The following is a 19,286-nucleotide window of genomic DNA, read 5'->3' on the forward strand; positions in this document are numbered from 1 at the left end:
GATTTATATCTTTTTTTGTCAGATGCTCAAGGCAGCATATATGTTATTGCCTGTTGCAATTTTACTGTCTAATTCCATCCTGGGAAATAATTTGAACTGAGTGAGAGATGACCAAACCAAAGTCACTCAGTGAGCTTTAATAGCTAAAGGCAGATTGAGCTGAAATTTCTCCATCCTAATCCAGTATCTTCAATGCTATAACGCATTGTTTCTCATATTTATATATTGTACCTCAGGAGTTCATGCAACAACGCTATATGGCAAACACTGTTCTTTTATTACTACAGCTGAGGAGATGCAGGGAATTATTTCACCAGATGTAGTGAAGGTAACTAAGAGATTTTTAAGGATAGCTTAGATAAAACTGAAGAAAGTTTCTCGAAAGATTGTGAATGAGAACCATATGTGCAAGTCAGCGAAAAAAAATGTCTACCAATATCCCCTTAAGCCATGTTGCAGAAAATGCACTTCTTGATGGGTGAGAGTAAAAACATATAGTTAAAATCTTTTCCTAAAGATTTGTATTGTAGAATTCTTTGTATTATAGAATTCTTTGTCTGAAATACAGTCTTTCTGAAAAGCAGACTAGTATTCCAAAAGCATGCAAGTGTGAGTAGATAAATTTGGTGGGAAGGTAACAGCATTCTGTGTGCCTCAGCATATAGTCATACTGGCAACATGACCCATGGAAGTGTCTTCCCTTGACTAAGAAACAAAGATGAGTCTAGAGTAAGTATACAGTCTCCCTATAGTAGGACATGACTGGAGAGGGGAAAACCTTTATCATTTTTTTTAGATGAAACAAAGATTATCAATACCTTATTAATCGTTTACCATGTCTGCCAATTGCTCCTAAAACAAATTGCTGTTTTCTTTCTGATTCTTTTAATTCAAAAGCTAAGTCACCCAACTGATTACATTTCCAAACCAGTAACTGGAATATGGCAAAGAAGAAGGAAGAATTGTGTGGAAGGGATTTAAAAAAAAGATAAATTGGGTTTGGTTTACATTTACTTAAAAATAAATTAGGCAATGAATATGATTATTTCCACCAAATTTAATAATCTTTCCCCTTGTTACATTAAAAATTACAAAAAATTTTGGAATGCTCTGAGGACCACATCCAAGTTTTCAGGGGGACTGCTTTGGATTAACAGTGAAAGATTTTGCTGATGATTGCAGAATATGCAGAATATAGCTGAAAACATACTGAATCGCTGTCCCTACCCTTTGACAGGCAAATTATATGAAAGGCATTTAAAGGTAGAATGGCTGTGCTATAATAATCAATGAGATGAGGGTTAGTCTGCTGCACAAGTTGGAGGGTCAACATAGAGAGAAAGCCAGATTCAAATCCATGAAGTTCACTGGATAAGCCTGGACCAATTATTATTTCTCAGGATTAAACAGTGAAGAAGAGGAACATTTACACCATCATGAGTCTTTTGGAAGAAAAAGAGAATGCATAATGGAATTCTTCTCCCTGTCTTCTTAGTCTTTAGTCATCAGCAATTCAGCAAAGCGCTCTTCCACTGTTGGAGAAATTGTCAACTTGATGTCAGTGGATGCCCAAAGATTCATGGACCTGACTACCTTCCTCAACATGCTGTGGTCTGCACCACTTCAAATCTGCCTTGCTTTATGCTTTCTCTGGCAGGTATAGAACCTTTCCTTGGATTTGTTGCTATGTAAAACCATTACGTTGCATCTGACCCTGTATTAGAGAAACTCTAGTAGAGGAAGTCAACAGATAACTGGTTGCTTCCAGTATAATGCAAAGCATGTGTTTTAGTAACTTTTATTAATAATCAAGTGATTAACTGGGGATACAACAGCCTATGGAGATTACTAGCAATAGATTTAGATTTCAAGAGCCACAACTGGAGTATGAAGGTATAGTAGTGATGGTGAAAGAGAAATGGTATTAGGGATGGGGGGGAGGGGAATTCTTACCTCATTCTTTCTCTTCATTAAAATATTTATACTTTGCTTGTGGTTGACATAAAGTCCTATCTGTTTTGTAATAATATTATAGAAGTCCCATGCAAATAAAAACATTCCACTGGAAATCTACTACTGGTGCCTGGAAAAAGCAGAATACAAAATACAAGTTATACATAACAGGCTAAAAATACACCATTGTTTTGGCACGTTCTTGGCACTATTATAATTTCTGGTTTATTCACTACTGTGAAAGTTCTGTCAAACAGAAAAACAACTTTCTGGGCACAAGTTCGTTCTGCTGTTATCTCTATACAGTGCCTTGTCTGCCACCAAAGGGTACATTTGTTTGTTGTTATATTTTTAAAAATGAAAACAGCAACATGTTTCTGTCTAGAGTGCCAATGAAAAGCAGCTAAGGACCCATTTTGAAAAAACAAAACAAAAACACCAAGTATTAATATTCATATGTATTCTACATTGGCTGCATTGTAGGGGGGGGAATGAAAATCTTTTGTGAGAAGGCAAGAGTGTTCATGACCTTTTCATCCCTTGTTGAAGATCTCCTGATGATTTTAAACCTACAAGTTTTTCCAAAGAGTAGTGAATGATGATTTCCACCATTTTTTTTAATTCAAGCGACCAGAATAATAATGAATGTATTTTACATTATTTTAAGGCTTTAGGGCCTTCTGTGTTCGCCGGAGTGGCTGTAATGGTTCTACTCATCCCACTGAATGCTGTGATTGCTATGAAAACCAGAGCATTCCAGGTAGGTGTATGTCCATAGTGAAGTTCTGTCCATGAATGAATCTCTTGTTTAAAAAAAAAGGCAGGACAATTGCTTTCATACTGGTCAGTACAGCAACATGCCTTCATCATGGAGAGCTTGTCCATACGTCTGCTTTCATGGTTTTAGATCTGGGCTTTTCCTTGACTTTGTTCTGTGGGTGGCTTTTCACTCGTCTGATAACGAATTAAGTTGTATTTAACTATGCACTGGGTTATTTTCTGCATTGCATACAGTTGGTTTGCCATACCTTTCTTCAAGATATTTTTCAATTTCTCAGTCTAGCCAATAGTCCTAGAATTTCCTGATGATTTGCACAATTTTTCAAGATCAGATGAAGTACAGTCTTAAAGCAATAAAACCAATATAATATTTCTAGGTAAAAGCTCTGTCTTCTTTTCAAGGTTTATTGGATTAAAATGATTAGCATACATCTGAAAAGGGCAATGAATCAAGCAAACATCTCCACTAATGCCATTTCATTAACTAGAATTGTTAAAGTCGGAGCCAAACAATTGTACCCACCCAGTCCACCTATTCTGTAGACCCAATTGGATGCACAGTGGTAACTAATTGAGTACATAAATTGAATACAATACTTCGGGTTGAAAATGGAGAATTGATCTTATAAATAAAAAAATATTTAAAAGCTAATTTTCAATTAAACTGAATTTCAATTTTAAAAATAAATTTAAAATGTAAATCTTAACTTTTTCTTACATAATAATTTGACCATAATAAGTTCATAAATGTGTGCAAACCTGTAAAGAGAATCCATACTTTTGGCAGTTGCAGTGTGTTAAAAAGTGATCTATGTCAGGGAAGATGCAATTTGATCATATCTCAAATATTAATATTTATAGTCTATAATACATAATATATGATTTTCACTACTGTCTGGCAGATACATAAAACTGTATCAGTGAGAATCTTCATTTAAATCATTTTTTTCTCCCTTGTTAATTCAAATTTGAGATTTAAATTGTTTCAATTTAAGTCACTCTATCCTGCCAAGGACTGCAAAGTACATATTTTGTCACCAAGATGCCCATTTAGAGTGTCCATAAAAAAGAAATATTTAAACTCTGGTAGAAGAGTATAAAACTTTTGTACTGAAAAGACTGAAATGACTTAACTGTTCCTGACCTATCAAGCTGTGGTCCTCTCCTATGAAAAGTACAAATTTTACTTCCTTTCCCTCTATAGAAATTTTCATTTTTATGGTAACCAACCCAGCTGCTTCCAAAACTAGGCAAAAATGCCATGCTTGCACAGAACCAGAGGGTAATATTTTTAAAGTACCAGTTTCTTCTTCAAGATTCTTTTCTGTCTGATTTTATGGAAATCTCTCCGTAAGAAGCACAGGACACACAGGTATAAAAGTCACCGGCTAATGATATTCTTTATATTCATCTAGGTAGAACAGATGAAGTACAAAGATGCCCGCATTAAGCTAATGAATGAAATTCTAAGTGGCATAAAAGTACTCAAGCTCTATGCTTGGGAACCATCCTTTGCAGAAAAAGTACTGGAGATTCGGAAGAATGAACTTCGGGTTTTGAAGAAATCTGCCTATTTAAATTCTGTATCGACCTTTGCCTGGATCAGTGCACCATTTCTGGTAGGTCTTGTAGGGACAGCTATTTTTGTGGCTTCCCAAGTACATGGAAGGTCAGCTTTAGAAAGGGTTGCTTAGATGGGTCTCAGGTAACTCGCCATGGCCAACTCACTGCAGGACAACTCTCCACGGTCCACTTGCCATGGGACAACTTGCCGTAGGGCAATTCCACAGTGTATTAATCATTACATTCAGTTACTTTTATTATTGGTGACCCTGTTTTCGTCAACGTTATTTTAACTCTTCTTATTTCTGGATTGACTTTCTTTATTTTATTATTACTGGCCATGGTTCTATTGAAATTAATACAACTTTTGTATTGGTTGAATTGTCCTGCGGCAAGTTGGCCCATGGCGAGTTGACCCATTCCATGCTTGGATACTCTTCATGGAAGGCAGGGGTGTATTTGAAGATTGATTCCATCTTCGAAAGGACTATGAGAAGGAAATTCTGAGCTACCTAAAAAAATTGCACTTGGACAGAAACAGAAGATGGCCGGACTTAAGAAGACCTCTTGACAGACCAATCGTATCATTTTAGTATTTATGAGATAATCAAAATAAAATAGCTTAGCTAATAGACCCCAGATACAATTGTTTGAAAATCCTGGGAAACTCACAAATAAAGAGCCCACATTAACCCTGAATAAATTTAGAGTTGGAAGTGAAATAAATGAATTAACAGTAGCCATAGTCTATCTTTTGCAATGGCCAGCCAAATGCTCCCCCAAATCCATAAAGGACGTGCATTGCCTTGCTTGCCTAGTTTTTGTCCCTTGAAGATCCTGGTCAGAAAGAAGTGCATGTATGTTTTAAAGCAAACTGTTGAACAGTTAGCTAAATGCTAAAAAAATTCTGAAATTCACTGTTAATTTACTTTTATTCATTGGTTTTATATTTAAACTGGCAAAAATATTTTTTCCAATTTTTGCTTTTTTTTAATCGTTACCCTAAATTTGGTGACCAGCTTGTCACCACATTTCAGTCCCCAGCCGCATCATGAATAATTTAGGTAGCAAATGGGGAAGGATCTTCAGGGATTGTAGCTAGCTTTTAAGAAGGCCTCAGCTTGCTTAGCAGATATAAGTAGAAACTGTAAACTAGGATGTCTGTTGCATCCCACTTGGTGGGATAGAAAAGTTCCACCAATATTATTCAACTCTTGAGTCTCTTATTTTGTGGGAGCTGACACCCCAACTGCCTATTTTAAGTTTTACTTATCTTGTGAGCAGATTGTAACACAAAAGACCTACTTGGGTAAATCATAACAATCCTGCCTCACCTTTTTTTCCTCCAGCTTCTGAATAATTTCTCTAAGTTGATGGCATTCGGAACTGAGGAGTATAGAAGTGAAAATACAAGGAACAGCATCCTTGTAAAGATGGGCCTTTTGTGCTCATTATTTCGAAAGCTGCAAGGCTCCACAGATACATTTCCTATTGAACCCCAATAGAAAGAAAACATGTAACTCTTTCTACTCTGCTCCGTAATGGTTTGGGACCATTAGGCGGTCTGTGATCCTTATAGAACATTGAGCGATTGTTATGAATCGCAGCCTCCTAGAGACTAAATCACTTTTATTACAGACATACAGGTAGTCCTGGACTTAACAACAGTTTGTTTAATGATTGTTCGAAGTTACAAGACAACAATGAAAAGGTGGCTTATAACTGTTTTTCACACATACAACCATTATAGCATCTCCACGGTCAGGTGATCGAAATTGAGATGCTTGGCAACTGGTTCATATTTATGACTGTTGCAGTGTCCCAGGGTCATGTGATCCCTTTTGCGACCTTCTGGCAAACAAAGTCGAAGGGTAAGCCAGATTCACTTAACAACCATGTTACTAACTTAACAACTGCACTGTTTCACTTAACAAATGTGACAAGAAAGGTCATAAAATGGTGCAAAACTCACTTAGCAACAGAAATTTTGGGGTCAATTGAGTTCGTAAGTTGAGGACAAGTATAGGGTCTGTGCTTTCCTTGAAGTGGCCCCATCTTCCTTTCTAACAGAGCAATATAAGACAGGCGGTTAATTTTCATTTTTAAAGTTCAAGTTTAAAAAGTAAAAATTCAAAGTCAAGGGTTGTTGACGTGTTATTGTCTGTGCTTTCTGGTTTCCAGGTTGCCCTGACCACCTTTGCTGTCTATGTCAGTGTGGATGAGAGAAATGTTCTTGATGCAGAGAAAGCCTTTGTGTCACTTTCCCTATTTAATCTCTTAAGGTTCCCACTCAACATGCTTCCTCAGGTCATTAGTAACATTGTACAGGTGAGAATAGAGTTTATTTTTTTAAAACTGCACTGAATGCAAAGAGGATGGTAATACTGGCTATCTCGTCCCCTATAAGTAAGACCAATGGCTGGTTTATATATAATGCCACTATCACATATGGGCTGTAGCAATACATGTCTTGAGCATACACACATTTAACTCCTGCTACAGTTCTTCCTTTCTACACAGCTTCCTCTAGCAACCATTAGTCAGTATGCTCACTGATTGATAACTGGACTGGGTTACTTGGAGAATATTAGCTCAGTTTTACTAAAAATGCAACCACTGAGTTCCTTTCTGGATCTAACTCAGAGTGCTAATTTTAACTTGGAAAGGCCATCACTTTTCAATAGCTAACTTGTTACTTTAAGAGGTTCTCAGAGATTCTGAGGTGTGACTGACTCCCACTAGTATATGACAGGCTAAGAAGGCCTTTACGTCCATGGCCCCAAAGTTTTAAACTTCCTCTCTAGAATATCTGACTCACTTCTTCTTTTGGTAGGTTGGTATTGTAGTATTGTTGTGGAAAACTTGGAAATCTATGGGGAAAACTGGTGTGGAGCGTTATTATTCTTGATGTTCATCATTTGTGGGGAAATATGGGATTATTTTGCTGATATTGAAATTTATGTATGCTGTATTTGATTGTCTTTTAGCCAGCTAATATTTAATGGGAAGTTGAAAGCAAATGCTAATACACAAATATAAAATAAGAATAGAGAATCCAATTTTACACCAGTAGCCTGGTAGTTAGAGAAATTTAATTCGCTCCTCTGGTTTCTTTATTTTCCTTTCTATTTTCAATTATGTTCATTTGTGTTGTTGCAATTCTAGCTTAAAGAGAAAATGATGTGGGGAGGATCCAAACTCTGAGGGACAAATTTGCAGATTGTTATAAAATCAAAAAATTGTTATAAAACATATATCGAACTCCTGCCAAATGAATCTGCCACTGTAGTGTGCCTCATTTAGCTTGGATCTAGTCTGGATCACATGCAGATATACAGTATTCTGTTGAATTGAGATAATTAAGACAACCATTGCACTAGCAAATTCCACGTGTTAAATTTATAACCTGACCATCTCTCTAAATTATTTTTTTTTATATTTATATACCTCCAAATGTATAAGTTGCCTTTCTCTCCAATTCCCTCCTCCAATTTTGATGGTGGCTGGTCCAGAATCCTCCAGTGAGTCATCCCATGACCTTCCATGGCTGATGTTGTTCTTGAACTTGGGTCTCCCCAGGCCTAGTCTAATATCTTCAACAGCTTAACAGTTTGAGACATAGACTAAGAACCATCATGACCATGAGCTGCTGTATCCCCTTGGGAGGATTCTCCGAATATCCCATCTCTTATTAAAACAGTCAGTTTTCCCATGTATTCCCCAGACAAATGTTTCACTGCAAAGGATTCAGCACTTCTTGTCACATGATGAACTTGATCCAAACTGTGTGGAAACCAAGTCAATTACTCCAGGTAACACTCTACTTTGGTCAATATAGAAGCATGGAGGGTGAAGTGGGGTTTGTATATGGGGGGAGGACACTAAGGGCTAATTTGTAACATCTAAAGGTTACACAGAGAACCCTTAGTACAATTTGACAGGTGCATTAGGATTGCAATTCCCATAATTTGCAAGCACCATGGCTATGCTGCTGGGAATTCTGGCATGGGAATTCTCATCCTATCCAAAGTGTGCCTGGTTGAGGAGGCTTTCATAAATGCTTTTTTGATAAAGTGCTGGGTTTCTGATAAAATATGCTTTATAAGTGCATGGAAAGGTTGCAGCACCTAGTGAGAACTCATGTTAGTTCATCTGTCATATTCTCAATAGAATCTGCAATGTGCGCAAATATTTTTTAGTGAAATCAATTGATATTTTCAGCTTTAAAAAGAGAACACTGCTGCTTGGGCAATTTAAAAATATAATTAGATAAATTCTCAGCTTAGGCCTTGTGCATAGATGCTTCTCACTTTGAGATATGGTTATGTATAAGATAAATAATCTGGTTCATTTTGCTTGAAGCATACTTGATATTTTTAAACTTTGACACATTCTTTCTATATATTTCAAAACTGATTATATTACCTGAAGCATTTCTAATAGAATAAGGATAATTAAACATGCAATCTTTTCTCATATGATATATGGATTTTTATACTAATTAATCCTATTGTTGGTAGTTTATATGTGAGATTAACAACAGTATTTCTTTCATGTGTCTGAAATCTTAATTGATTCATCTCTATTGTATTTTGATATCATAAGCCATAATTTTGTGTGACAGGAAGGACATCTTTTGGGCTCATGATTCACTCCTTCCTTCTCCAGTTCTGCTGGTAGAAGGAGATGAGATTTTGGTTTGTGTGAATGTAATCATAGTTTAAAGCTGATTTGTTTCAAATAAACTGTAGTTCAGATTAATTACTTTTTCCCACTCTTGGATGAGACCCATAGATTAATAGAAATGCGGTTTCAAGGAGAGAGAGTAGAAAGTTGAGAGTAAATTGAGGGCTAAGGAAGTCCAAGGGCATTTTGATAAACCCTGGCTTTACTTGTGACATCCGAACACAAGCTGAAAGACAAGTGGTGGCTATCCCAGGTACTCTTCTGCTCAGGTTGTTTTTAATTTGATGGATTGAAAAAGAAGCCAAACTGAGAAAGAAGGTTTCAAGGTTGCAGGATTGCTTGTAGCTGTATGGAAAAGCCTCCAGGCCCAATTAGATGTGCAGGCAGATTCCAGGTTGTTTCCCTTTATCTAGTTTTCCATGGCATGTGTCTGAATAAAAGAAGCAGAGGTGAAGAAAGGCCTGATGTATTGCATGTAGCGCCACAGACGAAGCCTGATCTTTCCCTCTGTTCAACTTGAAAGCTTGTCAGAGTTTCCACTGATGGCTTGCCATCCTAATGACCCTTACTCTTTATTTTTGAGAGGCTTTTCCATTTGTAGGAAAAGGAAAGGGAGCAAGGATTGAGCGTAGTCTCCAGGAAGCAGCTATAACTAGCTGATAAACAAGCCTGAGTTTTAGTAATTGCTAGTGGATAAATATTTAAGCTAAGGTTGCTTATGCTGAAATAGTTCTCCTTATCTCATAAACAGTGTGGCTTCAGAGAGCAACTGAAAGAGGCTACAGAAGCTTCTGACATTTTATAACTGAAAGCTGATCCTCAGCTTTCCAAAATCTGCTTTCTGTTGCTCTGACCCCAGCATCATGACTTGTGATTACTCATGTGACAGGACATTGCTTAAAGAGTTGGGGAAAATAAGAGTGAACTTTTCATGGCAGTTCCTCAAATCTTTTTAGCAAAGGCATCCAATCAGTCTACTACTTCTTTTACATTAAGGATCTATACTCTTTCCAGTACAATTCTGTGCACGTCTGTTCTGAAATAAATCATACTTCTTTCGACCAGGATGCATGCATAGGAATCTTCTCAGATGTTGCTCTTTAAATGTTGGTGGACTTGCTGGCTTTGGGTGCAGTTACATTTCAACATATCTGGTGGGCCCCTCAATGGGAAAAGCTGATGCATAGAATTGCAGCTTCATTTTTTTCTCCTTTATGTTTTGTTGTGTTTATAGGATATGCTGTTACCATAAGGAACGGAACATTCAGCTGGGCAAAGGATCTCGACCCAGCTCTGAAGGAGTAAGGAAACTTTCTTCAATTATATTTGTTGGGGTCTCTCCGGGAGTGAACAGCTTTTTAAAATGTTATTTGAAAACCCACCTACCCCCCACCCCCAAATTCATATTTTTAATTTGGAACTGATGGCTTATGTAAGTGAAAGTTAGTCCTTTCAAACTTGGCAGAGTTTTTGCTATTTTTTTAATCCCAACTACTTCTTGAATGGTTGCTGAGGTAAGAGCAAGATCTTTAAATGTCACTAAACAGCTTGTGGTTTTCTTTACATCACATGTGACATAATTCTCAGTGAACTGCAGCTGGGATTTTGCAAAATGAAAATGTCTCGAAAGCTGTTGCTGTGCCTCTCTTTCCATTGCATATTAAGAGAATGCAGACTTTACAATGTTGGCTCTACCATTTCAATAGATTATCTCAGGCCAAAATGGATTCTGCAGTTTTACATCTCTTTCATAAATGGCAGGATGGCTTTATATATTTATAAGTTCTGTAGAACAATTCTAGGTGCGCACTGTGAACAACAGTGATATCAGGAGCCAATCTGCAACTTACTTCTTCAGTTCAATCCCTTGCACTGATGGGATGATTTATGTACTGGATGGCAGTCCTTAAGTAGCAAATTTGCTATCAGCTCTTAAGGCTTCCTTGTTTAACTCATATCCAGGATCAAACTGATTTATCTTCATGGAAAAGTCAGAAAATTCAGGCATGTACATTCTTTTTCAAAGCCCATATATGCTCAGAGGTCTGTTTCGTGTACTAATTTTGACTCTGTAAGCATAAACAAATATATGCAATTCACTAAAGAGATTTTACTTCTGAAAAAAACTACATGCATACAATATATTACAATAAAGCAGTGGCAAATATACTAAACCAGACATGTCAAACCCAAGGCCCGGGGGCCGGATCCGGCCTGCAACGTGGTTTCATGTGGCCCGCGAAGCCATCCTGGAAACAGTGAGGGAACAGCCCCCACTGCCTTGGCCCTGGCCCAGAGACCCTCCTTCTGCCAGAGACCCTCAGATCTGTCCCACTCCTGCCCAGGCCCCCATAGGCACCCTTGATGCGAACGATGTAGAGCTGGCCACGCCCACCCAATAGGCCATATGCACTCTAGCCATGCCCACCCAGTAGGCCACGCCCACCCTGGCCATACCCACCCGGCCCCTTGAGGGCAACCACAATGCTGATGTGGCCCTCAATGAAATTGAGTTTGACACCCCTGTACTAAACAAATCCAGCTCAGCTAAGCTTTTCTTCTGTATGAACATAATCGTGACAAGCAAAGGCCTGAGGATAAATAATTAGCAAGATACAAAGCCAGCCTGATAACTGCTCTGTGAGATGTTTTCCTAGGCAAGTGAGAGGAGGAACACCAACCTTGGTGGAGCAGTGGGCTAATGCCTCCTTAAGTAACACCAGCTGCCTGCAATTAGTGCAGGTTCGAGTCCCACCAGGCTCAAGGTTGACCCAGCCTTCCATCCTTCCGAGGTAGGTAAAATGAGGACCCAGATTGTTGGGGGCAATAAGCTGACTTTGTAATAATGCCGCTTGGGGGGGCACAAAAGCCCTAACAAGCAGGCATATACATAGAATGAAGGCTATTGCTAAGCACATTGATTTGTGCTTTAGATTGTAAGCCGCCCTGAGTCTTCGGAGAAGGGCGGGATATAAATGGGATTTAAAAAAAAACAGGGAGTGGAGAACATAAGCCCAAGTCTACTGAGGTGTTCTCTCCTGTGTCAGGATTTTAGGGGTTCCTTTAAATTCTAGGTCCAGGTTCTTTCTTTAAAACTTTCCTTTCCGATTGATCCAAGTCCGAAGAATTTGATTTTTGGCTTTGCCATTTCAAATATTCTTTTTCTTCTCTCTGGATTTAAAATGTCCTTGATAAGATCTGATAACTGTCTCACCCACAGAAGTTACATCAAATATTTCTCCTTCTCTGGTGTTCTGTGGCCCAGAGCACCTCTGATTTATTGCCTGTGCCTCCTTTAAACAGCCTGTTTTTGCAATTGATTAGGCCAGTATCTCAGTATATTCTTTTACAAAGCTCATATTCCAATACATAGTGATTATAACAGTTATACCATTATATCCACTATACTATTCTTAACTGAAATCTAATTTCTTAACAGTATCTCAATATACAGAGCATATGCAGTGAGGACAGAAGAAAAATGAAGCCTCAAAGGTTAAAAACAACAACCCATAAATAGCATTGGACTAGCTCACAGGATGTTTCAGGAGATGGTGGACATAGCAGGGAATCATTTGTATCTTCCTGATGTATTCTGGGAAAAGAACAGAAGTCACCATGAGCAGCAGAAGAATTGGACTTCCCCTGACTAGTTCATGACAAATCTGCTTGCTTTTGTCCCCCTTCCTATGCAGCTTATAGGAGACATGTAGAGATGGGGTTCTGGTGATCACTTGTTTAAAAAAATGCCATGTTTACCTCTGAAGAATCTTAATACATGCACAAGTAAGATACAAAAGATCCCACAGTCGAAACTCTGCCACCTGATCCAAGTGGAAACGATCCATCACCAGTCACCAAGCAACAGGAAAGGAAGGTTGTGATATTATGCAATACTCTTTTCTCTTGGATGGCACGGTAGCTTCCCATTTATTGTACAGATTTTTCATGTCAATAGATATGTTATCTCCCAGCTGCCCATATCCAAGATGTGAAAAAAAACACCTGAAAATGCTTATTAGACCCACCAATCACAGGCCCTTCTTACTTGTCCACGTTGGCACAAATTACTGCAAGGAATATTTTTGAGTGACTTTTCAAATCAGTATTAATGCCTTATTTTAAATTTTAAATTCAACTTCTTTTTTTTAACCCTCTTTGATACATCCAAAATAGCTTTCTATTTCCTTAAAAGCTACTCTGCATTTTCTCTTCCTCTTAATCTTAACCATTCCTTCCTCTCTTTGACACTGTTCTTTGTAGTTAGATTTTTTTCTTTTTATAGACCTTTTACAGAGCTTTCATTTTTTTCGTCAATCATTCTGTGAGTTACCTTTCCACCCTCACTCTCAGCCTCTTTCACTTCTTCATTCTGTCAAGCCTTTTGTGTGTGTGTGTGTGTATGTGTGTGTCCCATTTTAATGTAAGTTCACTTATTTTGATGGCACTTTGTAACAAACGGCCTTCTTTTCGCTCCGTTTTAAGCAGCTTCTACAACCTATACCTTATATCAACTGTCTATTCATTCTTTGGGGTGATGAATCTGTCTTTTAATACCTTTTCGTGCAGAATTTGTACTTTTCTTCCTGCAGTCATTCTACTTTTATTTATTTTATTCCTCTTTCTTCCATATCCATTTTTTTTCTCAAGATCTGTGTCAAAAAAATGGCCTGTTCCAAAGCCATAGCATCTGGTCACATTGGTGGCCAGTAGCTTCCAGATGCAATTCAATGTGAAAGGTCATAAAGCACTTTATGACACAGGGGCTAGTTATTTGCTAGACCACCTGTGTCCAATACTTTCTGCCAGTCTAGTAAGATTACATTCCACATCCCTTCAGTTGAATAATTCCATCTATCGGAATCTAAGAAACACACCTTCTCTGTCATAATGCCTGCTATCTGGAACAACTTCTCCCCAGAGATCTATATAATTCCCACTCTAATTCCAAACATCACTGAAACCTGGCTGTTCTCCTAGGCCTGGAGAAAGAATGATTGTTGTCTTCTTGTCAGTTTTTCTTTGGTGTGCTGCATTTGTTTTTCTGGACATGCATGATCTTTATTGTATTGCTCTTCTCTTTTTAAAGTATTAGCCATTTAGAGTCATCTGGAATCAATTATTCTTTTAGATTGATATGCATTCTTTTACAATGAGTATATATAAACGTTCTTAAATCATATATTCAAAACATACATTTTTAAAGAGGTAATTGTCACCTTCTGATCCATCTGAATATCTCCAAAAGGCCAATTACTTTCTTGTATTCAAGTGAAATAACCTTCATTCAGATCTATTTCTTCCTTCTCCTTTTTTTAATTTCACAGATGTACAAATATCTGTTTTTATTTTTTTCATTTCATTTCTTAATTCATACACTGTCATCTACTTCTTTTACACTTTAGGTCACAAACTTCCATATATCATGGCTATCGCCAGTTAGCTTGCATGCAGATTTCAAAAATCAACCCCATTCTGTTTAGCATGATCTTAGGAATCAGTGCTGAGAGAGAAAACAGCGGCCCTTGAGTTCATGACCACTTCATAATATCTTTCATGCCTTCCTCTTCTGTAGCTAGTCTTCTTCAGTCTTTCTCAGATTACCGAAACATAGGAATAAGGTAAAAGTTGATTGAATAAAGACTCCCGTTAGAATTTTGCATTGTACTTTCACATAAAGGAAAATAGGCAGGCATAATTGGTGTTTTTATTATGACAAATTCCAGGAAACATGTCTTAATCCAGGGGTGTCAAACTCACAACGTCGCGTGATGTGTCGCAACATATCGTGACTTTTTTTCCATTGCCGGCAATGGGGTGGGCGTGGTTACGCCATGACGCACCCGGGCCATGGGCCGGCAGTTTGACATGCCTGTCTTAATCTGTTGCAGCAGCAGTCTATTTTCATTTTCAGGTTCTGACAAATTGAGCTGTAATCCACTCAAGCTTATGTCACAAAAGCTGACTTTGTAATAATGCCGCTTGGTGGGGGTGTGTGAAAGCCCTAATAAGCAGGCATATACATAGAATGAAGGCTACTGCTAAGCTTGTAAGCCGCCCTGAGTCTTCGGAGAAGGGCGGGATATAAATGGAATTAAAATAAAATAAATAAATAAACAAAACATCTGTTAGCCTTTAAGAATCCTTTGAATTCTTTGTTGATTTTGCTCTATTATGCTTTTGCCTTTGTCCTCTCCTCCAGTATAAATTGGCTAGTCCCCAGTGGTTCTTTGGTAGCCATAGTGGGCCAAGTCGGCTGTGGGAAGTCTTCCTTGGTGTCAGCTCTCCTTGGTGAAATGGAGAAACTCAATGGAGATGTGGCTGTGAAGGTTGGTTTTCAGCAGTGTGAAAAATATTTTGACAATCTGAACATTTGAAATATCTTTGTAGCTTCTAATCACATCCATCCTATATTGCTGCTTTTAGGGTTCGATTGCTTATGTACCCCAGCTACCTTGGATCCAAAATGATACTTTGAAAGATAATATTTTGTTTGGCCACCCTCTTAATGAGCAGCAATATCAGACTGTGTTGGAGGCATGTGCCTTGAAACAAGATCTTGAGATGCTTCCTGGAGGAGATCAAACAGAAATAGGTGAGAAGGTAAGACCTTTAGCAAGAACTGTGATAGCTGCCTCTCAGAGTCCTCTCCACTGCCAACACAGCCAGGCTTTTGGATGAAGACCCTTTGACCATGCTAGGGAACACTCCCCAAAATGGCCATCCCATTATTCATTCCATTCATGAAATACATAATTTGCGGGTGGGCATGGCCATCAGTACCCTTTTCTCAAAATATAAATGGGTGAGACAAAAAGAAAAGCAGCTTAAAAAAGAAAAACAAAGGTGCAGAGCCTAAATCCACATGGCTGAATCCTGGTTTCTGTCATCAAATGTTTTGCACAAAAGCTAATGAGATTCAGAAGCCAGTAATGTGATCCAGAAAGAGGTATAAGTCAGGTGTCAAATCTAAGTCAAATTAAGTAATTTCATCCCATAAAATGTAATAGTTACTCATTTCACAGGAGTTAAGGATAAATAAGATTAGATAGGATAAGGACAATCAACTCCTTGTGTATAGTGAGAATGAAAGAAAGCTATATATTTTCTCCTCTCTTAGCAACCGCAATTCACTCCAACAAAATGGTTACTAAGCAAACCATGTGTCTGCGAGAGAAAGAGGGAGAGTTGATGCCATCTAATTTAGATAAAATTCCCTCATACAGCATCACCAGCCTCACAGCAATGTGCATTGTTGTCGGGTGCAGAAATTTGGTCTTAAGTGCAGGAATTGATTGAAAAGTGATTTTTTTTTTACTACCGCTTACTACTGTTTCTTACCATTGTATTTGCAAATGGCCATTCAGTGAAGTGATCACTAAATGAGGAGTGGCTGTGGTGAGCTTGAGTTTTTATATTTATTCATTCTGCAAATTTATATAGCTAGGGAGGAAAGCACAGTGGGGGGGAAAGCAACGTGGTAGACATATGCCAGGCTGTGAAAGAAAGTATGCTAAGCAGAGGAGTAATTGGGATAGAAATGAAGTGTGTCTATAAAGTCAGAGTTGAGGAAAAGAGAAGAGAATGAAAGAGAAGAGCAAATGGGAAGAAGTGACATTTGACTAATGTAGTGGATTTAAAGCTTTGCATTCATCATTTTGAAAAAGATGGTGGGATTTTCCAAACAATTACTCTTTATTTGAATTCAAATTACTAAAGTAGTACATGCATGCATGAATGGTTGATTGATTGATTCAGATGCTATTTTCTTATTACTAGTCTAAGAAGATAAGAAAGGTCCTGAAATGGAAGAGTGGTCTTAATTCCTCAGCATTTTTTAAAGCTCTTTTATTTTCTCATGGAAGAAGAGGCCCTGAGACTGTATTAGAGCAAAAACTGACCCAGTCCAGGATCCATTTTCCATACTACTTTTCTGATGCCTTGGAGAAGCCACAAGTCCAACATGGATTCAGCAAGTCTCTCTTGGACACATTAATTAATGGTCTAAGGCAGTACAGGGACCGTCATTTCATTTATTTATTTATGGCAGATTGTTAGGAAATATATAAAATTTCCAATTATAATATTGCAGTAGAGTAATAAAGGGTATTTTAGCTTTACCTTCCACAAATTTGTCTAATCTTTGAAAGTTATTCAAGTGGACTCCTTTGAAAGTCATTCAAGCTGATTTGGCAATATCGGTACCAGATCTTATAGCAGAGAATTCCCATCATGCAACCTCAGTGGATTAATTAGGGAAATACAGAGGAAAAAAGTTCTGGCTTCATAACTTTCCAGCAGCTTTATGGTGATCCATTTTCCTGCAATTCAGCCTTTCCTCAGCTAGCTCCTGATCATATAGGTTGCCTTTTCTGTACTTTTTTAAGTCTCCTTTTTGAAATGCATCATCCAGAGGTGTCGTCTCTTAAAAAGAAGGAATCATTTATCTTGGTCATTCCCCCATTGCCCTGTGAGCCACAAGACCATACTGCTTTGGGTTTTTTGTCTTGCAACTAGTGACCACTATAACTTCCCTATTTTTATTAGACCACTAGCCAACTAGCAGAAAGTCTGTGACGAGGCTGAAGCTGCACATCAATCTAGGTGTAGTGAAGTGAAGCAACAATGGAACAGACTCCCTCCCTACTGGGCTCTCGTTTTCTGGCAGTATGTAAGCAGAAGCTGGATGGCCATCCCTCAGAGATGCTATAATAGTGGATTCCTGCATTGAGCAGAAGGGTGAATTACTGTAGGTGATCTAGAACAGGGCTTTTCAACCAGTGGTACGGGTACCACCTGTGGTACATTGGCCCCTGGCAAGTGGTACGTGACTATCCTAGAAAAGTAGCGGGGGGAGGGGAATGAGCTGAACTGGTGGCAGCACCACACAAGCCTGAGCGAGAGATGGCTGGAGCTGCAGGGCTGTCAGGGCTCAGCGGAAGTGCCAGGATCAGCACCAGACTCCAGCTGGAGCTCGGCGCTGATCCTGGTGCTTCTGAGCCCAGAAGAAGCGCCGATCAGCTGGAATGTTGCAGCATCTCCAGGTTCTTGTGATTTACATTCAGATGCTTGGCAACTGATTCATATTTATGACAGTCACAGTGTCCCAGGGTCATGCGAAGTGACCAAAACCTGCTGCAACCACCCAGCAGAGGGGGGGAAAAATAAAAACGAAACATCCCCACCCCACCCCCGCTGCCAATCCTCAACAGAAATGCTCACAACAATGAAAACCTCAGACAGGAGGAAGAGCGCCGCCAGGCGGGCAGGCAGGTGTCTTGCTTGGCTGTGGCTTGGGGGGCACTTTTTTCAGTGCCATTGTAACACTTTTTTCAGTGCCATTGTAAACAGTCACTAAGCGAGCTGTTGTAAGTCGAGCACTACCTGTACTCACTTTTTTTCCTTTCTTTTTTTTTTTTGGTCATCATGTTTTTGACAGCTTGCTAGGCGACTGGTGGTACATAGATATTGCCATATCCTAAAAGTGGTACAATGGGTGAAAAGGTTGAAAAGCCCTGATCTAGAACCCATCCAGGTCTTCCTTTCCATATTTTTTTGAATCAATTGGATACTATCTTTGGGAGCAACCAGCCAGTAGGCACCAAAGATTCTTGTCTTTCCAGGTCAAAGGAATCTGAATTGCACCTTAGCTTTCAAATGTTTGAGCTCTCCATGCAGACATGGTGGGTTTCGGTAGAACTGACACCGTCGTTGCCTGTTGCATTTGAAAGGCATGATATATATTTTTTTCTCCTTTCTCCTCTTTTCACCACACAGGGCATCAATCTTTCAGGTGGCCAGAGGCAACGAGTGAGCCTTGCCCGTGCTGTGTTCAGCAATGCTGACGTTTATTTGTTAGATGACCCTCTTTCAGCAGTAGATTCTCATGTGGCAAAACATATCTTTGACAATGTAATTGGACCCGAAGGAACACTTAAAGGAAAGGTGAGCCCAAAGAGATCTAAAATATGCATATTTATAGACACATATCATCTCTGAAAGAGAGATTCTCATGGCTGGTCCTAAAAGTCTTGGAAAAAATGTCTTGAAAAGTCTAATGAGTCAAACCTTCTCTGTGGTGCCTATGTGATGCCATGGACTGCAATGATTCCAGTTCACGGATGGCTATTCTTGGTACAGCTATAAGCTATGCAAAAAGAGTGGAGCTTGTAGTCCAGTACTGCTCATCCATTCCATCCTAGAATTCCAGTCCTGTTTTTCTTGAATCATTAAATAATTTTATTTACATCATACTTTTTTCTTGACGTGCAAGGTGGCATAGTCTCTCCTCAGATTTTACATTC

The 19,286-nt window shown here is 38.7% G+C and overlaps 1 protein-coding gene across 1 annotated transcript in view; it reads left to right on the forward strand.

Annotated features, from left to right (window-relative positions):
• Positions 1-19,286, forward strand: part of ABCC3 (ATP binding cassette subfamily C member 3) — a 79,265-nt gene that overhangs the window by 41,428 nt on the left and 18,551 nt on the right. The window contains exons 10-18 of the mRNA XM_083353917.1: positions 1,496-1,657; positions 2,621-2,713; positions 4,149-4,352; positions 6,478-6,624; positions 8,021-8,108; positions 10,217-10,283; positions 15,185-15,311; positions 15,409-15,585; positions 18,760-18,927. Of these exons, the coding sequence (XP_083210043.1) occupies positions 1,496-1,657; positions 2,621-2,713; positions 4,149-4,352; positions 6,478-6,624; positions 8,021-8,108; positions 10,217-10,283; positions 15,185-15,311; positions 15,409-15,585; positions 18,760-18,927 (1,233 nt within the window). The remainder of the gene's footprint in view (positions 1-1,495; positions 1,658-2,620; positions 2,714-4,148; positions 4,353-6,477; positions 6,625-8,020; positions 8,109-10,216; positions 10,284-15,184; positions 15,312-15,408; positions 15,586-18,759; positions 18,928-19,286) is intronic.

This window comes from Vipera ursinii (genome assembly GCF_947247035.1).
Source record: "Vipera ursinii genome assembly, chromosome: 2".
NCBI lineage: Eukaryota > Metazoa > Chordata > Lepidosauria > Squamata > Viperidae > Vipera > Vipera ursinii.